Source organism: Necator americanus, chromosome III, assembly GCF_031761385.1.
Source record: "Necator americanus strain Aroian chromosome III, whole genome shotgun sequence".
NCBI lineage: Eukaryota > Metazoa > Nematoda > Chromadorea > Rhabditida > Ancylostomatidae > Necator > Necator americanus.
In genome coordinates this window covers 11,908,839-11,929,387 of record NC_087373.1, presented here as the reverse complement: position 1 = coordinate 11,929,387, position 20,549 = coordinate 11,908,839, and the positions used below count along the sequence as shown (strand labels likewise).

At 40.2% G+C, this 20,549-nt stretch overlaps 5 protein-coding genes across 7 annotated transcripts; 2 read left to right on the top strand and 3 right to left on the bottom strand.

Moving 5' to 3' along the window:
- Positions 1 to 329: 329 nt before the first annotated feature.
- RB195_009325 (uncharacterized protein) lies at positions 330 to 2,762 on the top strand (the record flags this gene model as incomplete). The annotated part of the gene is made up of 8 exons (XM_064189834.1): positions 330 to 380; positions 921 to 1,007; positions 1,206 to 1,316; positions 1,381 to 1,506; positions 1,619 to 1,756; positions 1,944 to 2,049; positions 2,269 to 2,365; positions 2,585 to 2,762. The coding sequence occupies 8 exons, from the start codon at positions 330 to 332 to the stop codon at positions 2,760 to 2,762; spliced, it is 894 nt and encodes a 297-aa protein (XP_064047417.1).
- A 1,512-nt stretch (positions 2,763 to 4,274) lies between these two features.
- RB195_009324 (uncharacterized protein) lies at positions 4,275 to 15,238 on the top strand (the record flags this gene model as incomplete). Of its 2 annotated transcripts, none has more annotated exons than XM_064189832.1 (17): positions 4,275 to 4,365; positions 9,027 to 9,127; positions 9,191 to 9,340; positions 9,401 to 9,516; positions 9,571 to 9,606; positions 10,407 to 10,511; positions 10,745 to 10,817; positions 10,888 to 10,910; positions 11,973 to 12,075; positions 12,134 to 12,258; positions 13,317 to 13,424; positions 13,489 to 13,568; positions 13,620 to 13,720; positions 13,807 to 13,882; positions 13,950 to 14,038; positions 14,909 to 15,046; positions 15,101 to 15,238. In XM_064189832.1, 17 exons carry the CDS (start codon positions 4,275 to 4,277, stop codon positions 15,236 to 15,238), a joined length of 1,653 nt encoding a protein of 550 aa, XP_064047415.1. The 2 variants fall into 2 exon arrangements, with proteins under 2 accessions (XP_064047415.1, XP_064047416.1); XM_064189833.1 differs by lacking the exon at positions 10,888 to 10,910 and adding an exon at positions 11,704 to 11,755 and having other exon boundaries at positions 4,296 to 4,365; positions 10,745 to 10,806.
- A 138-nt stretch (positions 15,239 to 15,376) lies between these two features.
- On the bottom strand, positions 15,377 to 18,636 carry RB195_009323 (uncharacterized protein; the record flags this gene model as incomplete). 2 transcript variants are annotated; one of them, XM_064189831.1, is made up of 10 exons in its annotated part: positions 15,377 to 15,456; positions 15,518 to 15,588; positions 15,651 to 15,703; positions 15,765 to 15,811; positions 16,149 to 16,225; positions 16,987 to 17,089; positions 17,147 to 17,242; positions 17,330 to 17,414; positions 17,471 to 17,562; positions 17,652 to 17,706. In XM_064189831.1, the coding sequence occupies 10 exons, from the start codon at positions 17,704 to 17,706 to the stop codon at positions 15,377 to 15,379; spliced, it is 759 nt and encodes a 252-aa protein (XP_064047414.1). The 2 variants fall into 2 exon arrangements, with proteins under 2 accessions (XP_064047414.1, XP_064047413.1); XM_064189830.1 differs by lacking the exons at positions 15,377 to 15,456; positions 15,518 to 15,588; positions 15,651 to 15,703 and adding exons at positions 15,975 to 16,090; positions 18,621 to 18,636 and having other exon boundaries at positions 15,737 to 15,811; positions 17,652 to 17,753.
- Positions 18,637 to 18,852: 216 nt separating this feature from the next.
- RB195_009322 (uncharacterized protein) lies at positions 18,853 to 19,614 on the bottom strand (the record flags this gene model as incomplete). Its single annotated transcript, XM_064189829.1, has 1 exon — positions 18,853 to 19,614. One exon carries the CDS (start codon positions 19,612 to 19,614, stop codon positions 18,853 to 18,855), a length of 762 nt encoding a protein of 253 aa, XP_064047412.1.
- A 126-nt stretch (positions 19,615 to 19,740) lies between these two features.
- RB195_009321 (uncharacterized protein) lies at positions 19,741 to 19,965 on the bottom strand (the record flags this gene model as incomplete). Its single annotated transcript, XM_064189828.1, has 1 exon — positions 19,741 to 19,965. The coding sequence occupies one exon, from the start codon at positions 19,963 to 19,965 to the stop codon at positions 19,741 to 19,743; it is 225 nt and encodes a 74-aa protein (XP_064047411.1).
- Positions 19,966 to 20,549: the final 584 nt, after the last annotated feature.

Sequence of the window (20,549 nt, the reverse complement as noted above, 5' to 3'; positions counted from 1 at the left end):
TTTTTTCAGATAAAACCTAGAGAGTTAGTACTCTGAATCATAGTTAATTCGAAACTTTCACCTCGTGTGATTTGAAAGTCCATGAAGTTCGCACCAATTTTGACGCAAGAGCACATGAGAAAGGAAGAATAGTTCATAATTTCGCAAATCTGTATTGTTTCATTCATCAGCAATTTTTCGATAACTGATCACTAGTGCTTCGTAGTTTCGTTTTTCTGTGTACGTACATAACAATATTGTTTAACTGTGGTACAGTAAGAAGCTGGAGGTCAATTTTCGCTAAACATAAATACTACAGGAGAAAAATAGCCTTTGTTCTCGTAGCACAGATGGAACACGTGAGGAAATTGCTGCCAGTTTTAAGCAACAATCTACGAAAGGTTAGTATAAGCGATTCGAACAATTTGATCGTTGTCGGATTCTTCCTTGTTTGGACGTGAAACTAATAAACAAAAATTATCGTTTAGTTGTTTTCAATTCAAAAAATTCTAAATGATGGGTTTGGTGGAGTTCGCTTAAGATTTCGTTCTTAAAGGCATCACCTCACGAATCTGGAGTGGTACGGATTTCCAGTGGAGTATTCGTATACGGTATCGTCGATTATTGCGAGAAGGGTGATCCCGTCCATTTCTTCCTAATTGCCGTAAAAAGCGGCCCGGAAGATATGGCCTCGAGCGTTCCGGCGCACTATTTTCCAGAAGGAGTTCGATTGGAGCGCGCCAGCCTTGTGCACGCGCGCATCTTCCGGGCCTTTTACGGCAATTAGGAAGAAATTGTCGGAATCACCCTCCTCTCCATAATCTACTATCCCGTGTAGAAATACTCCACCTGAAATCCGCATCCCCTCAGATTCGTGAGGTAATGCCTTTAACCACCACGTTGTAATTAGTGTTGATAATATGAAACATATGGTTTTTAAGGGATCCTGTGGAAAGATTGCTGTGATTGGCGGTTCCATCGAATATACAGGAGCACCATTTTTTGCGGCTATCTCTGCATTGAGGCTGGTGAATGGACATTTTGATCGTACTTTGATAAAATAAGCCAAATAAAACAAAACGGGAGTTTGTTGCATATAATTCATGTTCCAGCCAGGCGGCTTGCTCAATGCACTTAGATTTTTGTGCTATAATGTTTTTTTTATAAATGCTTCTAGAAAGAAGGATGTGTGTAGCAATCTGATTTCCTGACAGCGATTATTTTAGGGAGCTGACTTGGTCCACGTGATGTGCGCCCCTGAGGCAGCACCAGTTATTAAAGGATTTTCACCTGAACTGATTGTCCATCCAGGTCTTGAGCCGGAAAATGTCATACCAGTAAGCTTTTATACGTTATTTGTCTGACGTATACCTAATAGAAAGTTCATTGGCAAGTTCTTAGAAGCTGGAGAGGATGGATGCAATCGTTTTGGGACCTGGTTTAGGACGTAATCCGCGTGTAACACCTTTATTTGAAAATGTGCTGGATTTTGTAAAGAAGACAGAAGTTCCTTTTGTGGTGGATGCTGTAAGTTTTAAAGGTATATCGGACTCCTTGTAGCATTGAAACATTTTCGTCGACGGTCTCAAGCTTGTTTTTAGACCGATCCACTAATAGTTTTCTTTGTCCGAACTTTTAGGACGGCTTATGGTTTCTGAGCGAGGCTCTTCGCGAAGGTGTCCCTCCCCTACCTTCCGCAATTCTCACTCCAAATATTGTCGAGTTTTCGAGATTATGCGAATCTGCTTTCGGGATAAGCAATGTTTTGGGAATAAAGGTATGATAAGAAACTGGTGTATGATTTTACAATTTTGTTTTACATGTCCCTTTTTTCAAGCATTTAGTTCCCAGCTCTGAAGAAGTGACAAGAGCTTTTAAACTAGAACTGACAAGTATAAATAGACATCACAGTTATGTTAATTAAGTAAAGCTCATATCCACTCAAGCATGTTTTTCTTTTTAAGGATCAGACCGAATTGCAAGACTTGGCATCGCGTTTGAGCAGACATCTGGGTGCTTCTTTGTTTGTAAAAGGAAGGGTGGACATTATTACAAATCCAGATGGGAAGGGTTGGTTTTGAATTCTGAATTACTTATCAAGTTATGGTTCGACGATGAACACTATTGATACGGTAGATCATCCTCCTCCTTGAAAATAGTTTTTCAGCCATCTTCCGAAATCTTTTCATAAAAGATTTTTCTGTTGATAATCAAGCCATGTCGACATGGGATATTAAACTGATATAAACCATCAAACTAAATATAAAACAATAATATATTCTGCTATAGTGACGCTCGGCGATGATGAAGGTTGTCCAAGAAGATGTGGAGGACAAGGTGATGTGTCGAGTGGAACTCTCGCTATGTTTCTCCTGTGGGCGACAAGGTAATATATGGTACAGGTGATCACGTATGTCCTGAAGATCACGGTGCATCTGATGCACTAATAACAGAATTACTCTCGTCTATATTTATTGCAACTTCCTTCTTCAATTAATTTCTGGTAGGACCTGGAAGTGTTTACTAGTGTTTCCTTTGTATAACTGCAACTTTTTAGGAAATTTCCTATTATTTGAATGTTATTACAAGTCGGTTCATATTATAGAATGTCCTCCTCAAACGAAGCGAAGAATGCAGCCGGTCTAGCGTGTAGTCAGCTGGTTCGTCGTTGTGCGAAATTAGCCTATGCAAGAGTTGGTAGATCAATGATCACTAGCGACTTAATTGACGAAATTCCTGGAGTTCTTCGCGATCTGGATAGAGAGAAACATGGAGGCGGATAATTGTCCAGAGAAATAAGTTGCACATTAGTTTGTAATTTTGTATATAAATAAATTTTTCTTTTGTTCTTTTGAAAACTGGAAATAAAGTACAATAGTAAGGAGAAGGGAGAGTAGCAAGATATATATATATATCCAGAAAATGAGTTACGAATGGGTTTTTAGAAATAAATATAAAAATGAAAAGAACTAACATTCAAAAACAGCTAAAATCTAATAGATCTCTTATCTACTTCATCTCGCTATAGCATGGATCCTTCCCTCCATATTAACATTAATTCATGGGTTAGTCTCAGTATCCGTAAAGATCGATAAAGTATGTCATTTATTTCTCAGCTAGCGATGAGTTCGGTGCAACCCGAAGTTTCGTAGCAATTCACATAGCGCAAACTTCGCCTGACCATTTGAGGAAGTGGCGCTGACGTATCGCAGCACTGAGGTCCCGTCTGATACATTTTGAGAGAACCCACTTCTATTTCTGAGATAGTTTAACGCGGCTACACGTATAAGAAGAAACACTTTACAGTCTCCAGAGGGCAGATTTTTATAGTATATGCATACTGATGGTAGGACATAGAGCCAAAATTGCAGTCGAAGTACCGTCACTGGCAGGAGTAGAATACATGGTTTCGATACTCATAATGTGGTAGGCTTTCTATATATGTCCCTTCAGTTGTGAAATCATCACATTTCTCCCAGTTAGGAGATGCGAAGACCGACTATGTGTTGCGTGCGCTGATTAAACATCAGAAGACATCTGTCAAGGGCTCTGATTCCGTTCCCTCTAGAGAGTTTAGCTATGAGGGTCCGGCGATGTGCTGGACGACAGCACCTTTTTGCAATGTTTGGGAAACTTGCAAAGCGCCATATAAGAGCACATGTTATACAGCTCGTGCATAGCTCGTGAGTAGTAAGTAGCTTTCTGGACGTGTCAGCGGTATCTGCCCGTCTCCGCTGAGTAACAGGGCACTGGAAGAATTGTCATGTTGATCAGGCATGGAACTATGGGTCCGTAGCTTCCCTGATGAGTACGAGTGCTGCCCACATGGCTCTCGTCCTTCTATTCAACTCTTTATTCAAGTCGTTCTCCATATTCATAGAATGTCGGAGGTACGTGAGTTATGAGCTCCCCACTATTTGAAAACCTTTGAGTTGGCTCCGGGGTCAGGTTAAGGCGGCTATAATCCCAAATAATGTGTTGAATAGAGTTAGCGTTTTTTATTTACCACAAAGTACAGACGTCACGGCAGAAGGCTGAAGAATGAAGAACGATAATTTCGCGATAACAGACGTTTTACATTTTTTTCCTCATAGCATCGGCCGCGAGTTCGCTAACGCAGCTGTATATAGTGAAAAGTTATAACTGAGAGAAGACGCCATGTTTTCACTTTCTCTTTTGAATACTTCATGCATTCGTCAATGCAGTTGTTGCTAGACTTCTCGTATTCTGATCCGTTTCTGTTTTCTTCCAGACTATCTTTAATTTGACACAAATTTGCTGTTAATGCGGATCTAATGATTGTTACATTTTCTCAGATGAATTATTCCGATGAAGAAAAAGAGACTTTCCGTGTTCAGGAGGAGACAGTCGTTATAACTCCAAGTAGTGAGTTTTTTGAAGCAAGATTGAACTGGTTTCTCTTATGTTTATGATTGGTCCAGGTTTTTTCTTTTTTTTGTTGACTTTACTGAACTATACTATGCGTAGCTATTATTTAAAAAATACTATTGTGTCCTTGTGACGCAAGTCGATATTATTATTATATTATTGTATTCTATTCTCTTCAGTCCACCTGATGGTCATTTGATGCACAAATGTAAATGTAGTACAACAACTCGTTCAGATGAGAAAATTCAATGATTTCTACCAATAACAATATGTACTTTCTCCTAAAGAAGTATGGGCTTAACTCTTACTATTTAGCTTGTGTTAGAAAAAAAATTAGTGCCATCAACAGCAAAAAGGCCATCTCAAGCGAATGTTGATTTAGTTAGAGTAACGAAGCCGGCCGCAAAAAAGAGAACATTGCCGCTAACTGCACTTGTCCCGCTTTGAAGGAGAATAGGAATCATGAGAGGATCGGATGAAAGGCATCACCCCACGAATCTGAGGTGGTACGGATTTCAGGTGGAATATTCGTATACGGCATAGTAAATTATGGAGAGGTGGGTGATTCCGTCCATTTTTTGAAATTGGCGTAAAAAAACGGCCCGGAAGATGCGGCATGTGCACGCGGCTGACGCGCTCCAATCAGACTCGTAGAAAATAGCGCGCCGGAACGCTCGAAGCCGTATCTTCCGGGCCGTTTTTTACGGCAATTAGGAAGAAATGGACGGAATCACCATTCTCTCCATAATCTTTGTTCCTGCATACGAATACTCCACCTGAAATCCGTACCACCTCGGATTCGTGGGGTGATGCTTTTAATCCTTTCATATTTTCTTCTCCTCTCTTGAATCTCTTAAAAAGTTTCGAGATGCCGATTTGTTAATTTCTTCATCCTTCATTATCCTCATAGGCCACCAAAAAAGAAATTGAACTAAGCTGTACTCCTGATGAGTCTTGTTCCGCATTCCACTCTTCCTCTTTTTTTCTTCTCTTCTCTTTTTCTTCTTAATTGATTTTTTCTCTTCTCTTTTTCTTCTTATTCCAATTTTCTTCTTCTCTTTTTCCTCTCTCCTTGTTTATCGCTCCAATTGCTGGCTTCAAGCACGGTTAGTTGTGTGTCACGTGGGGTTGTTCGTCACCCATTACGGGCGCGAAAGGCGAAAAGAATTTCTCAAGAGAATCTGCAGTTACGTATTCCTTCTCACGTAGAAATGTTGTCGAATATAAAACAGTGCGATCATTAATCTCAGGGGCGTGGACTGCTACATGTTTTCCCTATCAAATTTGAAAAAAGAATACTAGGTTGTTCAGTATCACCTACGATTTTCATGTTATTTGTGTTCCTATACCTGTCGTGAGCAGGAAAATATCATGGATAACATGACATCTCCGCATATTTGTCAGTTTTAACATTTGTTAGTGCCTGTCTAATCTATTAGTTTGTCGCCGCCAGGAACTTATTAATGTGTCAAATTCTGGTATTTAGTAAACGTCATTTTTTCCACCAATTTTTGATCAATTAAATGCACTTAGAATTTTGCCCCTAAGTTCTCTCTAAGACTTAAGTTTGTGGGGATTGAATTTCTACTTCATTTCTTTCTATATACTAAGAATGAAACGAGCAGTTGCGTAAGCGGCAGCGTTCGAAGTGGCACGATGGAGCTAAAGGTGGGACCCTACTCATCCCCGCAGTATTGTGACTGGAGCACTCGGAGGTGGGACTTTACCCATCCTCAAGTTCGGTTGCAGCAAGCTAGTTTACCGCCTCCATTGCATCATGTTCAGAGTCCAAATATACCTGTGCCTGAGGGCTCATCGGGCTGAGATCTACAGTGTTACGTAACAGAATGTTATAACAAAAATATTAGCTGATCTTTGTTGAGGTCATCTCGCCTCTCAGATGTTTCCAATTTCTGAACGATAAATCCATAAGCTTTGCAAATGCCAAATTGTAAGAGATCTTATTTTTTTTCACATTAACAAATTGACAAGACTCTGACACTGTACCTATGTTCAGGAACCAAATTCAATTTTTCTATCGCTTTCCTCGGATCGACATCAAATGGATACAACATCACTCATTTTTCTTCTGTACGCTAAAAAATACAGAGGAAAGTATGATAGGAATCGGAATTGTTCTGGAATGTCATGTCTGTCTAATGTCTGTCTATGTGCAGTAATTGTGTACGTAGTCTTTGCATTTCCCGCACAGACATTCACTTTCAAATTTCGCTTTGATTCAAATTCAAATTCTCTTTGAAACTAATTTTATTATTTATTTATTTTATTCTCTCACACAACTATTCAGTAGCGCTAGGGGCGCGCTTTTAAGGTCTTTGGTTGTTCATTAACACGTTTCAAAACCTGTTTCTCTTTCTCTCAAACGCAAATCATAAAAAATTTTTATTGTAGGATCAACACTCAAATTAGTAATGTTATGGTGGTTATCTTAATTATATTTACTTGCTTCTTATATCATTTTTTTTCTAAATTCCGCTCTTTCGAAAAAAGTCAGCATAACGAAATTTCATTTTACGATATATATATATATATATATATATATATATACGATATATATGCGATTTTTCTAGAACAAATTTGCTTGTAGACAAAACACGATGGTTTTGTTATTTCCAACAATTCCCTATTACTACTCTCTTCTGAGTTTTGACGCTTTATTATTGAAATTATTTTAAGTTATTTTATTATATTGTTATTATTATTGAAGTTATACCTTACTATCATTTTTGTCAATTTCTATTTTGATCAAGTTCTTATGGAACTCTGTCTAGAAAATAAGATAAATTACCATCTTCCGCTTAACAACGCGTTCATTCCTCTGCAATATTTTGTCAGCGTAGAATCTCTACTTTGTTTGGTAGATAAAAAGAACTTCCTTTTCAGTTGGAATAAAATTAAGATTTGTTACTGAAAACTGGATCACCGAAGTCTAGTTACGAGAAGTGGAGAAAAATTACTTGTAAACAGCGTGATGTGGCCGGCAATAAATCAGTGTTTTGCTGCATCTGAGTGATTTATTGGTACTTTACTTCTCGCCTGATTTTTTGTCAATCTCTTCTTCATTTGAAGCCTGAAAATGGCTCGACATATCTGATATCATTTGTGTTCCATCACACTCTTCGTCTCTCTTTGCACTTTCTATGTAGCCCATAGCATAACTATGGTATGACACGTTCAACAGAACATTTGGAAATCCTACAGTTAGATTTGGCACCGTTGTGTGGTTGGTGCGATGGAAAACTTCTTTGAGTTTTATAAGAAGTGCAAAAGCTTGCTGGAAATAGTTGTAGGCTACCGTGAAATAGTCCATGTGAAAAAATATGGATGCGAAGATGCTAAAATGTGGATTGAATACCAACCGTATTCAACCCATACCTTGAAGGGGAAATGGAATCGAAGGACCAGGATTAAAGTCCTATAGGTTCTAGAAATGGGACATAAATGACTTACAAATCATCTGCAACGGTAACGCATTAGCCGACATTTAGTCCTTCCAAAGCCTAGTTTGCATGGGAGAGTTAAAGAATAAAAGGGTCTAGTGGATTGGATTTGACTGGATTTCTATCATCTGTAGAATTCGATATGCTACACATCTTATGACCGCTGGGGAAGCGTACGCGCGTCATAGTCGATGCGTCTTAATGCGGTCTATTTTGTGCTGCGATTGGATAAGCGGTTGCACCTGCAACGGGACCGCCGCCAGCTGCAATCAGGGCTCAGAGCGACGATCCCATGGCGCGTCAATTCGACCTTATAAAGTTTTAGTGTAGTAAGGGTAGTTTTAGTAAGGATAGTGGAGAGAGGAGGCAGATCAAGAGGTAGTCGTTTGATATGCCGCAAAGTCCGGAAGGTTAATGAACATTGATAATTACGCTTAGGTATGAAATTGGAAACAGGCAAGCATGGGACTCCTTTTGTACAAGTAACTTCCCACCAAGTCCGATTCGGTACTTGAGTTTTTATTATTCTGAAGTGATGGGAAGGATGGCGAACTTCATCTAATAGGAACGAAGTAATCATCGTTCGCTTCATCCGACTCTGCAGCACTTGCTCCTTCCTCAGCGGTTCCTTCATTTTCTAAAATGCTCAATAAGGAATCCCTGTCATAGAAAGTAGTCATAGAAGCATTGAGAGAAAAATAGTGACAAACTCATCCAAAAAAACAACATGTAGTAATAACAGATGATACGACAGTGATAACTATTGAACAACAACGTTTAGAACTACATGAAACTGCTATCCTAGAACATCCAAGGATCGAACGAACAGCGTAGTATTAAAAAGACCAGTTATAAATATCATATGTACCACAAAAATATGTATTGTAAGTATTGTAAATTCTCTTACCAACATTCTCTTACGCAAAACGGCCGGCATATCCAGAATAACAATAAAAAAACAGTTTACGAAGCAAAGACCACGTAGTTATGATAGATATATAATCATAATATAAGTTGAATAATATAGTAATAAATTGATAGTATAGTGATATATAATCATAGTGTAAATCAATTTTCTGCGATATTAATCAATATGCATGAAATTTAATGTCCAGATTTTAGTTGTATCAATATTATTGATATCTAATAAAGTTATAACCTCTGTTTTTCCCGCTAGAGTACATCGTTTATTGACAGAGCCGGTGGTTGCCACAAGCATGGTCAGGTCTCAGAAGATACGATGGACAGCGACCATTGGAGCAACCTTACTTTTTTCACCGCTCATTTATTTTGGAACGGTACTTTCTTTATCAAAATGTTGCACTCTAAATAACAAAAAATAAATACAATTCTACTTTTAGCCGTTCAGATGCGTTTATTGCATACTTCTGATCAGCTGTTTCTGGATAATGGACGTTGTTCCAATAGGAATAACATCGTTGTTGCCTATTTTTCTCTTTCCAGTTTTGGGCATAAGCTCTGCCAAAGAAATATGTAAAGTGTATTTTAAGGTTGTTCAATGGTTTTCGCGTAAGAAGTTATGAACTTTGAAAGAGCTCTTGTTTTTTCAGGACTCAATAGTTCTCTTTATTTGCACTTTAACCATGGCATTAGCTGTAGAGGAGACACATTTACACAGACGGATAGCTTTAAAACTATTATGCAAAGTGGGAACGAGAAAAGAAACGTAAGTACATCATTCCCGTTTGATGTGACTTCTGATAATTCGCCTACATTTCAGAATGCTTCTAGGGTTTCTTGTCACTACCTCTTTGCTGTGAGTGTTGGACTTATCAATTTTTTCTCTTCCTGAATCCTGAAAAATCACGGTGCCTCATGAACGACCTGATATGCCTGCTCCTAGTTGTAGTCAAGACTTAAAGGCAGCACACCACGAATCTGAAGTGATGAAGGAATCCGCAGAAAAATCCAGAGATGAGGTTGTAGATTGCAGGGCCGGGGGTGGTTCCGCGCATCTTTCCCTAATCGTCGTAAAAAAACCGGCCTGGAAGAGGCCGTTTTTTACGACGATTTCTGTTGCATTGGACTTCGCTTGCGCACGCGCCGCATCCACTTACGATTGGTCAAAGATCAGTGATTTCTTCTCACCAACCTATTCAAGTAAAACCGATGAATAGGCTGCTGATGGGAGCGGAACGTGTGCATGGAAGAGGAGCGTTCTATCGTACCAAGTAGGAGCTAAAACGGTTCCCACGCCATTTTTTGTGATGACGAATATGTAAAGATGAGCGGAACTACCCTTGATCCCGCAAATCCAACCACATCTCTAGTTTTTTCCGCTGGTTCCCTCACAAAGTTAGGTTCATGGTGTGCTGCCTTTGTGCTACGATAACTATTGAACAACGATTTTCTTGTTAACGAATAGGACCGACTGAATGGTTTAGAAGTTGAAATTAGTATGTTTACGATGACATTTTTATGTTTTTAATTAGGTTCACGTTTTACATATAGGTGCAAATTGAAAGTTCTTCGAACTTCCATCAAAACATTAGGGGAGCTAACAACTTTCGACACTTCATAGCACTTTATTACAGTAATTCCGTGGATTGCTTTCAGATCATTCTTTGTTTCCGACACTGCATGTACAGCGTTGATGATTCCGATTGCATTGGCTATTATTCGGGCCATTGCAGAAGCATCAGGAACTGGGGAGAAATCCGTGTGAGTACATAGTAGGGTAAAAACGAAATGAATCACGGTGCAGTTGCGTAAGCGGCTACGCTCGAAGCGGCGCAGTGGAGCGTAGCGGATAGGATCATGGTGGAACTCATCACGAACTGTAGCGATGGGTGGTGTTAGCAAGGGTTCCTCCACTGCGCTCTATCGAGCGCAGCCGCTTGCGCAGATGCACCGAGCGTCACTTCTTTTGACCCTACTACTTTAAGTTTTTCTAGAAAAGCCTATGAATCCAACGAGGAGCTTATACCCTTAGAAAAATTAACACCAACTCAACGAGGTCTTTGCAAGGTAATGATTTGACCGCGCTATAATTCTTTAAAGGCATCACCCTACGAATCTGAGAAGGTAAGGATTTCAGGTGGAGTATTCGTATGCGGGATCGTAGGTTATGGAGAGGGAGGTGATTCCGTCCATTTCTTGCTAATGGCCGTAAAAACGGCCCGGAAGATGCGGCGCCGCACAAGGCTGGCGCGCTCCAATCAAACTCTCTGTAGAAAATAGTGCGCCGGAACGCTTGAAGCCGTATCTTTCGGGCCGTTTTCTACGGCAATTAGGAAGAAATGAACGGATTCGCCCTCCTCCTCATAATCTACGACCCAGTATACGAATAATCCACCGGAAATTCGTACCACTCTAGATTCGTGGGGTGATGCCTTTAAGGACAGCACGAATCTGACGTGGTGAGGGAATCCGGGAAAAAAGTTAGAGGTGAGGTTGTAGATTGTGGTATCAAGAGAGGTTCTGCTCATTTCTCCCTAATCGTCTTTAAAAATACGGCTTTAGTTCCTATGGGGCTCCTCTATGCACTCGTTCCGGTCCCCTATACATTGGTTTTACTTGAATAGGCTAGTGAGAAGACATCACTGATCCTCGTCCGATCACGCTTGGATGTGGTGTTGATGTTCCAAGTGAAATCGTCTAAAAAAACGTCGTCTTCCATACCGTCTTTTACGACGATCAGGAACAGATGAGCGGAACAACCCCTGATCCCGCAATCCTCAACCCTAACTCTAGATCCCTCACTCTAGATTTTTCCGCGGATTACTTCACCACGTCAGATTCGTGGTAAGCTGCCTTTGAAGTTCCCACTGTCTGGTTTTTATGTTTTTTTCATAATGAAAATTTTATGCACTCGTACTTGCATGCTCTCATGGCTCTCTTATTGGTGGTACAGCAGTAATAACATCAACTGGAACAAATCTTGTTTTCCGTGAAATTATACAGACGTGGGTAATAAGCTATAGTTGGCGGCAAATGTGTTCAACTTTGTAACGAGTACGATTCGCCTTCGAGTAGGTCAAGGCGGAGCGGAGGCGGAGAGTGGGCGGAGTAAATGTCTGCGTTGCGCCAGACGCGTCGCGTTTATGCAGTTGAACACAACTGGCGCCGACTATACGAATAGAATGGATGGAGTTTTTATATAGTTTATATTGACTATTTCAGAACCTACGACAAGAACGAAATTAGTGTCTCTTTCGTCCAATGGATGACTTTCGCCGTACCGCCAGTGATTTTCTATCTCCTTGCATCGTATGTTGTCATCACGGTAAGACTCAGGTATTACTCGTACTGAGGTTTTCAACTAAAGTAAAATTTATTTACAGTGTTCGTTTATGGGCCCAAAACAGTTGTTTCAACTGTGTCATCATCCTACAAAGGATGAGCAGCGGATTTCCGAAGCTATAGAGAAGAAAATTCTAGCCGCTTATAAACAGCTTGGTGATTTTACGTAGGTTCTATTAAATTTTTCAATGGTGGTTACAAATATAAATATGGGTGAGAAAAAAAACTCATAAAATAAATCTCACTGAGAGAAATTAAGTAAAGATGATATGAAAATGGAAACAAACAAATGAGAAAAGAAGAGTCCAGAATAAAAGATGAGAGATGAAGATGATAGAGGATAAAGTGCTGCTGTTGTGTTGCTCAATCCTCTCCAGCTCCGTCCAACTTCAAATCACTTTGAGGTTTACAAAGGCGTGACTTGCTTGACTTAATCTGAAGAATGGTATTATTACCTGAGGCGTGTTGTCCTTGAACACAGTTCTGGCCAATCTTCTCTATCTACAGCAGGGGCTCACATAGAATCCATTCATTCGTCGCTGTTCCTCATCCTGCGATGATTGGCGTCTTGCGTGAACAGCTTATAGACACCATGTGGCTCGGTTGCCTCGAGTTGACAGTGCCTGAGACTTCAGCGTGACGAACTGGAGGGTTGTTGCCAAAGATCCTACGCTTCCTCACGGGATTTGACCTGTTTGGGTTGGGCTTTAGCACTGTGCTCGGCAACAGCACCTTTTTGCGATATCTGGATAACTTCTGCCGCATAGTTGTGCAAGTTATGCAGTTTGTGCGTGCCCAGAGTGTGCACTGAGTTGCCTGGTTGCGTTCAGCATACGCATGGCCAACGAGAGCAGGTAGCAACGGACACGTATACGGAAGCTCGTCACGAAAGCGTATACGATCTAAAGAATGACTAGAAGCGGCTAGCCAGTATACCACATCAGTGCTTTCCACGTAGACAAGTATGGTACCAATTAATCGGTCCCGGAGATATGAAAGGATTGGTTGGCCTCGAACGATTTTGAACCATCAACCGTGTAGAAATAGACCTCGAACAAGACCGGCATTCTTAATTCAGAGTTATAACGTTGACAGCGACGGTTGCACTTCATTATAGTATTATTAATTTTTCTCCGTCCTGAAGAGATGCGTCTAAATCTTTGTGTTTTGGGATTCTACGCACTTTTTTTTTGTCTTGAAACCAACCACTTTCATTGTTTCCAGCTTCGCCGAGAAATCCATTCTTGTCTGGTTTTTCATACTTATGGCTTCTTGGATATTACGTAAGCCCGGCTTCATTTATGGTTGGGGAGATCTTTTTCCAAACGGAGGGTGGTTGATTGATTCATTATAGAATTATAATTTTTTCTCTCTTCAAAAATTCTAATTATTTTAGAGGATTTTTAAGCGATTCAGTGCCAGCTGTATTAATTGTTTTCATACTTTTTATGTGGCCGAGGGATCCATTCTCAAATGGTGAGCTGTTTCTATCAAACACTCTGCTCCGCTATTTTATCGTTCTTCCAGATCTGACACCAATTCTAAATTGGTCTGTCATGAAAAGTAAATTTTCTTGGTCATGTCTTTTACTAATTGGTGGTGGGTATGCTATATCGGAAGGAGTTGGGGTAATGTTTTTGTTGTTTTGTTGTTTTTGAATGAATGCAAATATAAATGGTAATAATAAATAAATACGACAATGCAATCTTTTTAGAAGTCGGGACTTTCCTTGCTGATTTCTTGCATAATGAAAGACATATTTGGACGTCTTCCTAAGCTGTTTTTACTTAGTAGGAAAACATACTTTTTCATAAGTTCTCTTAGATTTGTATGGTCGTCAGTATCCACTATTTTTAGTTTCTGTGATGGCTTCAATCACTTTCATGACAGAGTTTGCAAGTAACGTTTCAACGGGGAGCATTTTTATTCCAATCGTGCTGAGCACTGTAAGCACACTCGAAATATCGATTTTTTTTTTGGTTCAGAGACAGCATACCACGAAATTATGGATCTGTCAACGGGACGATAGGGATAGAAAGGTCAGAGGTGTGGACAACGAGTACGAGCGCAATCACGCTCAGTTCCCCTCGATGTCCTGAAAGATGACGTGGGAAACGACCTTGTCGAAGTTCCCTACGAGGCACCTATCAACGTGTCACCTCCTTATACGCGTCGCGTCCGCGAGAAGAATTAATGCGGTTCCCTACGCAATTTATTCAAGTAAGACCAACGGCCGTACGGACACCAGCTCCTATACAAAGGTGACGCGTTATATGGTGCCTCGTAGGAATATTCTGTTGACAAGGCTTTTTCGCTCGACGTTTTCCAGAACAGTTAGGGGAATTGAGCGTGACCGTGCTCATACTCGTGATCTACTCCTCTAGTCCCGTCTTTTCATGGAGAGACTCGATGTGGTCCGTGGAGTGCTGCCTTAAATGGATCACCCCACGAATCTGAAGTGGTACGTATTTCAGGTGGAGTATTCATATACGGGATCGTAGATTATGGAGAGGGGGGTGATTCCGTCCATTTCTTCTTTATTGCCGTAAAAAACGGCCCGGAAGATGCGGCGCCGCACAGTGCTGGCGCGCTCCAATCTAACTCCTTGTAGAAAATAGTGCGCCGGAACGCCCGAAGCCATATCTTCCGGGCCGTTTTTTACGGCAACTAGGAAGAAATGAACGGAATCACCCTCCTCCCCATAATTTACAACCCCGTGTACGAATACTCCACGGGAAATCCGTACCACTTCAGATTCGTGGGGTGATGTCTTTAAACGTGACCTTTGAAAAACATAGGACTATTGTTCGCTGTAGGCTGAATCCCTTCACATCCATCCACTCTATCTCGCGCTACCCGTTGCCGTGTCTTGCTCGTTCGCCTTCATGCTGCCGATGGCTACACCTCCAAACGCTGTTGTGTATGACACAAAGCTGATTACCATGCTTGAAATGGTTGGAGATTATCGAGCTTTCAAACGAACTATCAATGCAAAATTGTAATTTTAGGCATCAACTGGAATCCTACTGAATATTTGCTGTTCATTGATTACTGCTCTCAATATTAACACTTGGACGTACTGGTTATTCGATCTCGGAACGTTCCCGAATCTTACGAAACATCATAACGGAACGATTAATTGCTAGCGTCTAAATTCGGGGCTATCTATCAATTTTTCTTTTATTACTGGGAATTCAAATCACTACAGAAACATCGCCGAGCTTTATTAACAAAATATTTGTCTTTTTGCTGAAAAACAATGGAATTTTAACTAGTGATTCGTTTTACTGATGTACATCTGGTAAAGTATGGTAATAAATTGCATTGTGATCACGGTAGAGTACGGTAGCAGGACAAGGTAAATCTGAAAATGGAACGAAAAATTGTTAACTTTCTGCTATATTTGTGGTCACAAAAGAACTCACAATTTGCACTTTGAGAATGGAAAAAGTCGGCATGGATTAAAAACGCTGCAGCTGTTGTTTTTGAAAAATAACTAAACGATTAGTATATATTTGCATACCGTTGCTTTATTAAAAGTATGAACACAAAACCAACGTAAAACAACTGTCCATATGGTCTTCATTGTGTACTTTTGCTATTTTTGTTCTCTTTTTTTGTCCTCTTGCTCAAATATTCTATGATCACAAATATAATGAAAGCGATTGCGACTGCAGCAAGGCATAATCCCATTGATGCCACAAGAATCGCAGGTATTTCTATAAAAAGTCAAGTAAAATAGAGCCATGTGGTCGAGTCAAAACGACCTGAAACTCGCTGCAGTTACATAAGCGGCGAGGTGGTGCAAGTTGTTTTGATTGAGGTGGGACCATCGCTAGCATCACTCGAATAACAGCGATGATTGACGAGGATCGCACCTACCCTACAGATCCCAACCGTTATCTCAAACCGCGCCGCTTCAAACGCAGCCGCCTGTGCACCGGCGCCGATTTCAGTTCGTATTGACCCGAGTACAGCACGAATTTCTTGTAACCATCCTGCATAAAACCGTAATTGCAGAATCCTGAAACAATAGTTAGAACCATTACTACTTACGAATCTTCGAATTCGTTGATCTACCGCCAATGAGATCAAAATTGCCACCAGCATTATATTCTTTATCTATGATGAAGCTGAAGTTTCAAGGAATAGAGGATATTCCATGTGGGAAGAAACACGACTTGAAAACAACACAAAGCGGACATCTGTGAGGACCAACACTATTTGATCTCAGTCACAATACTATAATGATATGGAGAATATAAATCTTTAGGCTTCAGTGAGTGAACTAGGATATTACAAAAATTGTTCCTCGCTCATACTAGAATGAATCCAAGATATTCCTATCTAAAACAGTTTGTCCAATCCGACAAATGCACGCGGGAGAAGCGATAACGACATGAGGGAATGGCTTCTGTAGGCGAATTGGGGAAAATATTTGTAGTTAGGTGGGGGGCACTCAGTGGCGCTCTTATTTGTCGACGCTCTATCTCTCTATCTTACTTTTTTTCTCCTAGTAACTGTAGCTTACATGCCATAAATCCTCTAGGTTTGACGCTCAGGTCTTAGGTGTGATCTAGTTATTTACTTCAAGAAAAAAGGGCGCCTCCCTCTCCCTCAATTAAATTTTACCCGACCAATATCCAAGAACGATTTCTTCCTGGGTAATGACCAGATCCGGATTATAAATGTACATTTGTAAAGATGAATATCCAGCTGTTTCTGCAATTGATATGTTTGCCTGAATAACAGTTCGGGAATACCTGTCGCGACTAAGTTCTGAAGCTCACGCAGAACCCGCAGTCTTATTTGGATTTAATTAGTAGAAATTTACAAATTCTAGGGAGAAGATTACAGCACTGATTAGCAAGAGCAGACTGTACAAACCACAAACCTCTCCAACTTCTTATCCTGAATATCACTCAAATCAACCAAATCCTTTTCAACTGTATAAAATTTTAACTCGTCACAGAGAAAATCCGTCTCGTCGAAAGACTCTTAATTTGCGTTCAGATAGTTTTCTATTAAATGAAATACGTAACGTGTAACGTTACCGATTCTCACGTTAACCTTTTTCCAGAGTAGTTGATTCACATCAATAGGAGACAATTGAAGCGACGAGTTGATAAGGCGAACAGGGAAAGCCTGGGCTGAAGAAAATCTGGTGTTTGTAAGGTTCTATCGTTATAAATATGAGAACCGCACCAAAAACAGCAGAATAGACCAATATAACTCACGTGGAATCGGAATCCATTCGATACCTACTTTGAAAAGGCTTGAAAATGGCATCGCAACCTTTCCTCCAATGTCGATAACGAAAACCTTCAGAAAAAAAAATTGCACTAAGATTTTTTCTACAATTATTTGCAGTGAAGTACCTCCACAAATGTTTTTTGACGAGAAACTATCATTCCCCTCATCCATCTCATCGAACCTCTGTAATCCGGCAAACGAATCATAGCAAATCTTCCTGGAAACGTGCACTTCCAGAATGATGATCAACGTTGATAGACAATTCGTTTCAAAAATGTAGAAATCATCAGAGCTGTGTAGACGTACCCACTGCGTTTTCGGGCAATGGTATAGGCGGATTATGTTCCCATTGAAAAGACATTTTGGTAACGTTAGCCAATTTTTGTGAGAGAAAAAGTCGGTTAGGACCTGTAGCACGTTATCAGAATAATTAGAAAAACAATGAAAGATTGCAATTGGGGAGAAAATTAAGAAGAATTAATAGAGTGCCTTTTGAGGGACATTGCCATTGAACACAGCTTATAATATCTCTATCAGGTCCTACGACGTTGAGTTCCAAAGGAGTTCAAACAATGTGTTCAAAAAAATGATAGAAAAAGTGTATCTCTTTCCTAATGTGTTGGGATTCCCATTACTGTTTAAGGACTTGTGAGTACTTTCGCACAAACGTCACGATCCACTGCTTTACATAAAACAAAAATTGTGGAGCAAAAGTTACTCGCTACAAAATAAGTTCAGTGCCATGGAAAAACCTACATGACAACACATGGCACCATGGTAGGTTAACCACGCATGGAAACAGTATATTAGCGTCCTGTGTTGTTATAAGTGTTGTTATACGGGACAGTTCAGTTGATTAATGGAATGACGATGGAATGACCAGAGTATCTTCTTCTTTAATTTGCAAGACATTACCAAATTGTCGGGTTTTTACTTTGTATCATCTCATGAACTTCTTCCTCATCATAAGTATTTAAAAAGATACAAGCCGTCTAACACTGCAACAGCCCGTTGCCACTACAGCATTCGTTTATCTTACTTCTCCCTTCTCCTTCTCATCTATGTCGAACATGAGTGGAAAGTTTCCATCCTTGTTACATTTACTATTAAATGAAATTTTCTTTAGATAAGAGCGGTTTAATTTACCGGTGAAAAATGAATTGGAATGAAATTGAAATTGAATGCAGTCACCCCTCTAACTTGATGTATGGATAAATAAAAATCGGAGAAGAAGTTAAGAAGAAGCTCCGCCCCTCAACTCTAAACTCCGCCCACTTAATAAACGATTCATATAGAAAAATAGCGATTTTAACGGAATTTCTGCCGGAATCCCTCTAGAAATGCCGGAATTTGATCTCTGGATAGAACTTGAAGAGTCCATTCGATCAGTAAAATTCCATAGATAAGAGCGGTTTAATTTACCGGTAAAAAATGATTTTGAAAAAATATTTTTAAAATTTTATTTGTATATTAAACAACAAGGACTCCAACATACCTAAACATAACACTAAACTTTTCCAATTTCTACTTCGTCATCATCGTTTATATTCATCATGGCAAAATCGTTTTTGAGATTTTCCAAATCACACAATGCTTTTTCAAAGCTATGTTGAATAACATCAGATGAAATGGATTGGAAACTTTCGCTAACTAAAAATGCAGCTTCTTCGTAGCTCATCCTTCTCCTTATTCCACTTTTTGTGTAAGTTGCTTTAGCTTCATCTCTCATCCATTTTTCCCAGCCAGCTTTCAAGTGGTCTTTAAACGGCTTGTTGATGCCGACGTCTAGGGGTTGCAATATTTTAGTCAATCCTCCTGGTATTACGGCAATTTTGCTATATTGTTGACAAAATTGTTTCACTTCATCAGTTACGTGGCAACGAGCAGAATCAAATATCAGCAAAGAGCGATCAGGGTCGGAATTGTGATTTTCTCTTTTGTTCCATACTTCAACGATCCATTCTTTCATCAATTCCTGATTCATCCAACCTTTTTCATTTGTTTTCACAATAAAATTAGATTTCTCATGGCCGGTAGAATCAATTTTAATGTTCTCTCGTCCCTTCACATTAACTGTCCGTTCATAGATGATATCAAAGGGAGCTGGTACTTCATTAATATTTCCAATATTTCCCAAATTGAAAGAGGATACGTTTAAGGCTTCAGCTGCAACGAACTTTCGAAAATCCGAGCATTTTTGTAGATGGTCAGACGGTAATGGTTGACCGACACTTGTTCTTCTTCGTACAGAGAGCTTTTTTGTCGCCATAAACAGGATGCACCAATGCGCAGATGCTTTAAAATTTTGGTGACCATGCTCTTCTGCTAACTCCTTTGCTTTGGTCCTTATTTCTTTCACCGTGACAGCTCTATTTTCTTCTCGTTTTTTGACAACTCAGTTGTAGATGGCATCTTCAACTTCTTCAACGCTTTGTTTTTTGTATCGTCGGGCTCTCTTCGTTGCTGGCATCTCTTGAAGATTTTGTCGATCAACAACCCACTTTCTTATCATTGCTTCAGTGACTTCAAAATGTCTAGCCGCTGCCAAGGTTCCATGCAAATCACGATAATTGACGGCGTCTAGCTTGAAAGCTGCTGTATACGATTTACGACGTTTCATAGCAGGTGATACAGGATAGAAAGAGTATAGAAAACAGTAAGAATAAAGGTAGAGTTGTAGGCTATTATTGCGATAATCATGAGCACACAACGCCAAAAAAAAACGTATACAAACGTCAATTTTCATTTTCTAGCACAAACCGCTCTTATCTATGGACCGCTCTTATCTATGGGATTTTAGGGTAAATGAAATTTTCTTTTAGTCTCGATCGGTTCACGTTTTCTAGACACATCTGCAGGTACCGTCTACCGCAAAACTCTCATCGGATCGAGAGATGAAATAACGACCACTTTAAAGCTTCTGTTGAGGCCTTAGGTGCGGGGCATAGGCGCCACCTGCCTAAATAGGCAACTTGCCTAAGATGCTGCACAATGAAAAATGCCCCGCACTGGGACACTATCAAGCGACCGTCAAGATGGTCCCATCTGGCCAAGAAAATCCGCACTAATATGTTGTTGCCACGGATCTCCCTCTCTAGAGAGATCACAGCCGGTTAGTCGCGAGGCTACGTGGCGCGTCCCCGGGTGGCGGATAGGGGGCTAATCGCGGACCAAAAGCGACCTTGCGCTTGCCCAGAGACGCAG